This window comes from Gigantopelta aegis, unplaced genomic scaffold (genome assembly GCF_016097555.1).
Source record: "Gigantopelta aegis isolate Gae_Host unplaced genomic scaffold, Gae_host_genome ctg3441_pilon_pilon:::debris, whole genome shotgun sequence".
In the NCBI taxonomy this organism is placed as follows: Eukaryota; Metazoa; Mollusca; class Gastropoda; order Neomphalida; family Peltospiridae; genus Gigantopelta; species Gigantopelta aegis.
The window spans coordinates 30,001-40,515 of NW_024533346.1; the positions used below are offsets into that span (position 1 = coordinate 30,001).

Here is a 10,515-nt window from a genome sequence, read left to right on the forward strand (position 1 = left end):
TAAAACATAATTCACCGTCGAAGGCCATATTGTTTATAAGCATTGATTACAATTATACCCTTGTCATTCTGTAGGAGGTGATGCTACTGAAGGTGTTTAGGTCAGTTTATTATTGAAATTAATAGAAATGGAGGAGAAGGGGGGGGGGGGTCATTATGGTTTGTGGTTATGTGGTTCCTGGATTGCAATTTTAACGTGTTTTATGCTATGAAATTTTGTTACATGGTTTATTTTATTATTTTTATTATTTCTGGTTAACAATTTAATCAGTTTAGATTATAGAATACTTTGATGCATTTGATTAAAATACCGGCCTAGGTAGCGTCGTGGTTAGGCCATCAGTTTACAGGCTGGTAGGTACTGGGTTCGGATCCCAGTCGAGGCATGAAATTTTTCATCCAGATACCGACTCCAAACCCTGAGTGAGTGCTCCGCAAGGCTCAATGGGTAGATGTAAACTACTTGCACCGACCAGTGATCCATAACTGGTTCAACAAAGGCCATGGTTTGTGCTATCCTGTATGTGGGAAGTGCAAATAAAAGATCCCTTGCTGCTAATAGGAAAGAGTAGCCCATGAAGTGGCGACAGCGGGTTTCCTCTCAAAATATGTGTGGTCCTCAACCATATGTCTGACGCCATATAACCGTAAATAAAATGTGTTGAGTGCGTCGTTAAATAAAGCATTTCTTTATTTCTTTCTTTGATTAATATAGCTATACATTTACCCACAATACCTTAACAATAATAGAGAAAAAAGTAACATGCCCTGGTCAAAATTTAGTACCTCCACCCTGAATAGTTTCAGGTGATGACGTTGTATACAGATATACAGCTTTCCATGTCAAGTATACCTCAAAAATCGGTTTTGGAGCTTGGTCTAATAGAACAGGACAAAGAAACGTACATTGTCGTCCTCAAATGGGGGACTTTCGCCTGGGCCCTCGCATCTATTCCTGTGTGTCTGGACGGGATATTTTAGATTTGGGGAGGTGGCACAATGGATTCATTGTAAATATTATTAAAGTATTTACCTTTCAAGCTATTTTTTGTGTTCCTATCTAATAAACTTTCCAAAATGTGTTTTAAAGCTGTCTTTTCAAACAAAGATGAAAAACGTTAGTAGGTAATGTGGCAGATTTGGTAGTAATTGATTGATTAATTAATTGAGATTAATAACTATTTTTCACATTATACAAGTATGAAGTCAGTATACTATATTGCAGTCAATTTGCCTGTTTAGTTTAAAATGAGTCCTCTTTATAGTTATGACCCTTTTTGTAATTTCATAGATACTAAAAATATCTGTGTGTTTCTTTATTTGTAAACTAAATGTGGGCATTTAGGAAGTCAGGGGCTGGCATGCATAAATCTCAGCCGGAAATATCACAACAAAAAACTGTGGTCTTCTACCATAACATTACAAAATATAATTTCAGCCATTCACACAAACTACAAGTAGTGTTACTGTGTTGGGTATAACCCCCCCCCCCCCCCCACACACATATATATATATATAGTACACATATGTAGACGAAACCAAGAACTAACACACATATACATGCAAGAGCCACATATATAAATCATATATAATTATAATTATAAAACAAAGCATGCACATGCAAATGATGCGTAACAGTATCATTATGTTATAAATGCCTGCTTAGATTGCAATTGTTTTTCTGTGGTCGTTGTTTTACGCAGTATGTAAAATATATGGGAATTATATTGCACTTTTTAGAATAATTTAATACAAACTATTTTTTCTTGAGACATATTTGTATAACAATTGTATTAGCACCTATACGTTTAGACTGCATATGTGTACACGTTGAGCTAAATGCACGCCTGTTTTTTTACAGAGTTAATAAAGAACTATACATATATTACCTGGTCGTTGAGTCCTGAGGGAACGTGTGCTTATATAAACCAAAGTGGAAACACCATTGTTAAAAACGAAGACAATTGTATGACACAAAAAGGATATATATGTAACTGTAAGTAGTCCTGTTTCTACTCTTCTTTCTCCCCCTCCTACTGCTGCTACTACGACTACGACTACGACTACTACTACTACTACCCCCACAACTATTAATATTACAAAGTTACTACTACTATTACTACTACTACTACTACTACTACTACTACTACTACTACTACTACTACCACTGCTACTACTATTACTACTACCGCTACTACTGCCATTACTTCTACTACTACTACTACTACTACTACTACTAGGGCGGTGGTATTTCGCGGTCGGTGAAGGATCAATCCCCGTCGGTAGGCCCATTGGACTATTTCTCATTCCAACCAGTGCAGCACGACTGATATATTCAATATATTTTGCTACTGATGAAAAAAATGTAGGTTTCCTCTCTACTATTATATGCCAAAATTAACATATGTTTGGCATCCAATAGCTGATGATTAATACATCAATGTACTCTAGGGGTGTCGTTAAACAAAACAGAACTTTAACTTTACTAATACTACTATCTCTACTACTACTACCACTACTACGTAACTACTACTACCACAACTACTATCGTCAATACCCTAAAAACTACAATCGTCAATACTACGTTATACTTTCCACTGTGTTACGTTTGTTTTCTCATGCACCACACGCGCATTTTGTTTCAGACGTCTTCTTGTCTTTTCGGGAGTAAGCTTACACAGTTTGTCTTCATAATTCTGGCATGGCGGAAGTAATTAGATATTGTGGGTTGGGTAACTGAGCTCGAGGGCGCAAAGCTCCTCTGTAACATTTTGAACTAGATGTCCTAAAATGCAATATCCTGCATTCTACCAATAAACATTCATCATGACAAGTGCTGGTAAATGCATCACTATTAAAATGCATTTTTCACGATGATTTACTACCAATAAAATGTTTGATTCAGAAATATTATTATTATTATTATTATTATTTTATTTTATTGTTTTGGGGGGAGCCTGCAATTAGAAAGCTTCAGCAACAACGTGAGTCAAACACGTAAGTAAATTAAAAGAAAAGCTTATAAACCCCTAAAGCGACTATTTTCAATAAGTCATTTTTGTTTATCACTTAAATTGGCCGATATTGAATCGAGATATACTTGCAGAAATCATAAAACTGAGGAGGATGTCACGTAATGTCACCCATTCACGATCGATAAGGCCAAGCCATTTAAATCACGTGTTTATCACCCCCACCCAACCCATGTTGTTAATGTTTTCAAAGTAAAAATAATTGGAGAATATGTTTATTTTCTTAACAATTTCAATGACGTTTATATATATATATATATATATATATATATATATATATATATATATATATATATGCCAAAATATGGTATACGCATCACAAATTGCAAAAGTAATGAAATTAACAGTGTTTATTCACAATTTAGTCAAGAATAACATATTAAAAACGTAAATATATATATATATATAATTAGTGAAACAGGTAATAATATTGCTTTCATACTCCCAGGGAATGGTGTGCCTAAAGTGGGAACTTAATTGATCTTATATAATTTGGAATGCTGATTTAAAAAACAAAACATGTTACCAACTGATATTTGCATTATTTACTTTAAAAATCCAAGATGGCCGCTACAGTATAAAATATAAAATTTAATATCTAGGCATCTAACTGGGGTGGATTGATTCATAATATTAATAGTTATTCCTATGTTTTATATGTCGAAGAATTGATATATGTTACCTTTGACGTATTTTAGTTAGTTATATATACTGAAACACAATGAAAACGCAAAAACAACTTTTCATTGCAAATAACGAAAAACTATTAATGAATTGATAATGTAATATGACATTAATGACTGGTATTCATGAGATACATTCACATGGAAATATGGCCAGTTATCAGTAATCGAGTTGCATTCGTAATGGAAAAGTTCAACCCCCCACCCCACCACATATCAAGGTCAGTATCTGGTGTGTCCACCATTAGCCCGTGAGCATGCGTGAAGACGACGGGGAAAGGACTGTCACAAACATCTCAAATAAGCCACAGGAATGTTCCTCCACTCCTCCTGCAACGTCTGTGCAAGCTCAGCGACGTAACGTCAACATAACGCTGGGCTGTAAGGGCATCATGGACATTGATGAGATCACTCCTGAAATCACAGTCGATTGCCCCCCCCCCCCCCCATACCATCAGACAACCGCCGCCAAACCGATCACGTTCCCTCACATATCTGTCAGCGTACACACGTCTTCTGTACACACGTGCTCTTCCATCGGTAAAGGAGACAGAGAAACGGAACTAAACTGCGAAAACAATGCTCCGGTAAAAGGCTGGTGGATGATTACCATTCTGGAGAGCAAACTGTAGTCTCGCAGCACGATGTCGTGCTGTCGTGATGTCACCGTTGTACGGGCGTCTGCATTCCATGACGTCCTATCGTGTTGCTTGCTGTCATCGTCACAGTTCCGAACCGGACACGGAGGTGGTGCGTCGAATCTGCCGATCTTGGCATGGGGTCGTAACGGGACGTTGGCCAGGTCGACGTCGATCACGGACACTCCCGGTCTGTTGATGACGTTCAATAAGTCGTCCAATAGTTGATGGATGGACTCTGAAGGTCCTAGCAGATTGGCTTTGCGAAGTCCCCACTTGAACCATGCCCAACGCTTGCTTCCTTTGTTCTTCTCTGAGTCGTGACATTCGTAATGTGACGAGGAATATGACACCGTTACGTGACTTTTATGTGTCCACGTACTGGCATTTCACGTGCATTGCATGCAGCATGATTGAGCATGTAGTGAACGCATTTCACACCATTTTGTGTGTTTCTGCTATTGTATGTGTAACGAGAACAAAACCAGGATTAAAACCCAGACAAAAGTAACAATCAATGGCTTCCTCTCATGAATTGTTATTTTAAGTCCAATAAATATATTTTTCATTAATTACAACAAAATATTGAAAAATATCTGTTTTGTGTTTTCATTGTGTGTCAGCATATATAATAAATACAATATGGCTGCCAATATAACCGACAAACTGTAACGAAATTCTACAAAACATTATTATTTTAACTTTTAGCTGTTTCCTTGAATGGATATACCTTGGAGATACCCTTTAACCTGGTTTTATAAAATATTACACAGAAATTCAAGATGGCCACCGTGAACCATCTGACATAGGACATACAATATATTGACTTCTAACTGGAATACATTGACGATACTAGTGGCTATTTTTACGTTTTCTATGTGACAACGTTCATATATGATTGGTCTGCCTATTTCATTAGCATCAACTGTATATACACATACATATACACATACACATACACATCGTCGATAGATATGAAAATGCGTTTTAACACAATACACAGTATTGTTCACACAAATATTTAGGTGCTTTCTTTGCTATTTATGGATGCCAAGCTAGTCCATTTATAATGGGCTGATTACAAAGGGGTCCATGTGCTGATGAAACAGATAATGTTTCATGAATGTGCTAAGTGACAGATTGAACAGGTACATGTGTAAAACACAACATGCAAAACCAGATGCTGACCATCCTATTTTGAAGTATATAGCTCCAAATCAAACCCTGTAGTCGAGAATAGCAAATGTGGCTAAAGCTGCTATAAAATGCAACGTTTCCATCAATATTTAAATGAGAAAAAATACGAGGTTATAATGTTAGTTTGAGATATAGTAGAAAGCGGTGTTGACTACCCCGTCCTACACAGACACTGTGGCACTCTGCACGTTTCAAATGCAATAGTACCTGGCACGTACACTGATACCAATTCAAATTAATATAACGAATATATTTACAAACCACATGAAAGAACGCTTATGACAACACGTTCTGTCATATATCTCACCAATGACAGACATGACCATATTTATAACGCTCTTTGAAGTTAGGCACACTGCTAATTTTGCTCGGGTGAGATGCTATTCAATATTTTATTACCCACAGCGGCAATAAGGATGCAAGAAGTCTAGAAGCATTTTCAACATTTGCTGACGGTTTTGTCACATGTCTTAATAGTGTGCAAATGTATTATACTAAAGACATATTTATTCGTGTCATTCATTTTAATTTGATTTTTGTGCAAATATCCACTTACGGATCAAGCACGCTCTTCTGGATACGGTTTGGCTATCCGGACTGTCTCTAAAGGACAGTGGGTCAATAATTAATTGTTTGTGAACGGTCGGTGTTGTGGCCTTTACACCCCTCATGGCTGTTAAAACCGTGGATAGGATCCGTTACCTGGGTGACTCAACAAAACATCATTAAAACCAATACTGTAAGACATAATGTATTGCACGTGAAATACTGTGATAGATATTGAGTATGAAATGGAAATTATAGCAAGTAGTATTCGAAGTAGAGTACATGACATACTTTTTGCAAAGACACTGCATATTAAAACTGTTTACGAACGTTAGTATTATTGAATTTAATATTCACATTAATTTTGGAACACTTACGAGGTGTTAGATGGCTGTTAAAGTTATTCTCAAAATGTTTAAAGGGACATACCCTAGTGTTTAAACACTGTGGCATATTTATTACTATTAGAGCCGTTTTTGATAACTGGAATTATACTTTACTTAGATTTTATTGTTTAGATTATTCATTTCCGTACATTCTAAGTGTCTTTGGTCATCCTGGTGTTTTTAATATCACAAAATTCATTTCTCATATTTTTTAAAAACGCACGTGCGTCTGAGAAGTAATAGTTATGGAGTCGAGTTTTAGTCTATTTTAAGAGGATATTTCACCATTTAAAAGTCACAGACTCATGTTTCACTCAATTGTAACTTTATCCAAATGTGTTACAGGTTTGTAGGTTAACCAAACTTAGTGTTAATTTTCATGGGCTGAAACTAGGGTCTGTCCCTTTAATTGAGTTACCAGTTGAATGCAGAAGCATAAAATTAAAAGATCCCTAACTTGTTTTAACTATCATATTTTCAACGTTGAATATAAAATTGTCTCTCGAATTATCTTGTTGTACATTTTTGATATGTTATTTTGTACTATATACAGAGATGAATACAATTGAAATTAAAACTTTTGCAATTTGTGATGGGTCTTTCACTATTTTGCCAGGACTAATGTGCTTGCACACTGTGCAAACAGAGTTGCACTACCTACAATTAAATTCCTGTCTTGTCTCGTGAATTTATAAAATCTGGCAAGGGCCGCCACATACAGATGAGTTGCACAAAGGCAGCAAACTTGTCGAAAACATCTGCCTGGCATAGCATTACGTAGTGTTTGTCTTACCTGAACGAGAACAATTCCATAATTGGTAATCAGAAAGAGACAATCCTAAGTTTACTGTTAATATTAAGATGTTTCCGACTAACATAGAATTTTAACCACTAAATTACTTATTAAATACATTTACTTGTTTAAAATATCAGAGTTTATATATTCAGTGTACTGATTGTCTTATTGTTTGTAATACGTAGCTCAAACGTTATTTTCGTTTTTAATATTATATGTTTTGGTACGTACGACATTATTGGGAGATAACATTTAGTTTGAGTTATTATAAACATTAGGACAGCCAGAAACATAATTGCTGAATGTTCAGACTCTGATATGCAATTTTAGTCGTTAGCAATGCTCTCATAACTCAGGCCCCGTTTTATGAAGCGATCTTACCTACTAAGATCACCAAAAGTGTACAACTACCTTAAACACTGAATGTGATCATAGCGCTAAGATCGCTTCGATATTGGAGATGAATACCATTATTCATTCAATTGCAAAAATGATAATATTGAAAACATTAGAAGAAAATATGTAAAACAATATTACAGAATTAATCCTAGTGTTTTTAAAATGAAAGGTATGCTGTTATTATGTAATGCGCCATTATTGAATAATTATCTAGTCTTGTGACCTGACGTTTCTCCGCACATTTTATCTATTTTGGTTGCATATCTTGCCTATTCTTGTCATGTAATTACGGTTCTCGCCCCACCCCACCCACTTCACACACACACACACACACACACACACACACACACACACACACAACTCTACTATAGTATGTTTGGGGTGGGGTTTTTTTGTTTGTTTGTTGTTGTTGTTTTGGTTGTTTTGGGGTTTTTTGTTTGTTTTTTTGTTTGTTTGTTTTTTTTTTTTTTTGTTTTTTTTGGGGGGGGGGGGGGGGGGGGTTTGTAAGTCCTAATATGTCCTGAACATGAAACTAAGAGATAACAGTAAAAACAATTAGGATCCACTACTCATTTTGTCACCAGTGTTTGAGGGTACCCTAGAACATTTAATTGTTTCGCTGACGTCAGGCCATAATCGGTACCCTCTATCTTTTGTGCAACACAATAGCCACACATGTGTCAGAAGCCTGTATTATATGTATTATATATCAAATCAAAGGTTATCGTCCACTGGTCCACATGACGTACTTTAATATCAGGTATCCACTAAAATTCAGTGACTTAACATCATTGAGTGACTATACCCCAATAATACATTGCGGCTTCCCATAAAATATCCCGATTTTTATAATACTGTCTTTTTGACAAGAACACATGATGTATTCTACGCTATTTAAGCTTTCATTTGACATCAATGTCATCATGCCGGCATTATAATTAAACGAGTGGTGATGATATGAACATGATACGGGTTTACTGAATTTTTCTCTCGTAATTAAAAATATCGGACTCAGATTTGAGCTCTTTAGGGTAAAGTGTGTTCACTTTATGACTGAAGTTGGTTCTAAATGAACTTGTTTTCGAATGCATCCTATGGTGCCATTTTTTTCCATAATTCATGAATCCAGTTGCTATACCCATATTATTATACGCGACCAAGTACTTATAAATTTAGAGAACTAATGGAGAATAAACGAATTAGTACCCTAAAGAAATTAGCATGTTTCATAAATATAATAACTAATGAATTCAAACGCTCTTAACTACAAACACCGTCAAAACCAAACATATTTAATAAAATATTATCATTAACCACTGACCATATACAAGTTTAACAATCTATTCGTTTATAGGTACTTGAATACCCATATATCTGTATTAAATATCTGTATTATTACATAATATATTAATATGTGTCATTGTATGTGTTAGTGTATGTGTTTGCGTATGTATTGTAATTAATGTATTTACTGTCAACCATCTTGTCATGTGTATATAACAAAATGTTTATGTATATATTCCTCCTATGCCGTTGTGTAACGGCCCGAGTGTAAATAAAGTCTTGTCTTGTCTTGTCTTGTCTTGCCAACCAAGTTTTGATAAACTGCCAGCCCCCAATTATTTTTGGGGTGTTATCATAAAACTTACTTAACATTAAATCTATATACATTTTGGTTGACGTTTTAAGAAAAATGTATACGTTTAAATTAATTCAAGAGTGGCTAATTCAAGCAAATCATTTTCAGAATCCAAGATGGCCGCCATATTGTTCAATATAATGTAGTAGAGTTGTGTGTGTGTTGGGGGGGGGGGGAGGGTACAAGAGAGAAATCTATGTAGCCCATGGCCTAACACCAAACAAAAGACATTCTAATTAAAACAAAATCTACTTGTAAATTTAATTATTTTCATGTATTTTTTTTATTGGCATGTCGTTGAAGGTATAAAGCAAAAGTTAATAAATAATTATGTAACGTTGAGACAAAACCTTTAACGTGAACCTTTGTTCCTAACTAATGACTAGACTTCACTTCACCGATATAACAGCATTGGTGACAGGCATAGTTACCTTGAAACGCAAAATTATTATTTTATTTTTTATTTTAGGTACAAACAGTGAGCTCAATTACACCTGTTTTTACCATACAATGGATCGAAGTTGGTTTTCTGCGAACTCATCGTGCACGTTAAAGACGCTGAATGAAACCAATGTGGAGTACATAAGAACAAAAATGCAGATTGCCTCGTACTGGATTGGGCTAAAACGCTCCAAGTATATCGTGTGGATTGACCGTTAGTAATATTGAATTGTCGGGTGCTTTCAATATGCATGGTCTTTTTAAAATTATATTACGATACTAAGTACCGTAAAGTATAGATAGACCGTTTTAGCTTGTACCAATACAAATGTGTTAATTATATTTTAAATTATCCATATATATTAAAATCAACATGGGATAAAGTAGGTATGATGAAGTGGGAGGACCTTACAAGTACGATGATTTTTGGGTTGGCTCCTTTATAGCTTCTCAAATGTTTTAGGCTTTTTCTTTTGGGGGGGTTGGTGGGGTTTTGGGGGGTTGAGGGATTGGGGGGTTGTACTTGAGAATGTTTTCTGTTCCAGATAACCCTTGGTTTTTTTTGTTGGGTTTTTGTTGTTTTTGTTTATTCGGTTTGGGGTTGTTGTTTTTTTTAGGGGGGGGGTTGGGGGATGGGGGGGTATGGGTTGGGTTTTTTTGGGGTTTTTTAAAGAGGGGTTAAGTTTAGTTTATATATTTTTCTTTGTTTCTTTTGTCATTGTCGTCGTCGTCGTCGTCATTGTTGTTAAGAGTTCGACT

General features: G+C 35.5%; 1 protein-coding gene across 1 annotated transcript in view; it reads left to right on the forward strand.

The window, feature by feature from the left end:
• LOC121392170 overlaps positions 1–10,210 on the forward strand; it is a 26,245-nt gene extending 16,035 nt beyond the window's left edge. Inside the window, exons 5-6 of the mRNA XM_041523516.1 lie at positions 1,861–1,995; positions 9,785–10,210. Of these exons, the coding sequence (XP_041379450.1) occupies positions 1,861–1,995; positions 9,785–9,975 (326 nt within the window). The 3' untranslated portion in view covers positions 9,976–10,210. The remainder of the gene's footprint in view (positions 1–1,860; positions 1,996–9,784) is intronic.
• The last annotated feature ends 305 nt before the right edge of the window (positions 10,211–10,515 follow it).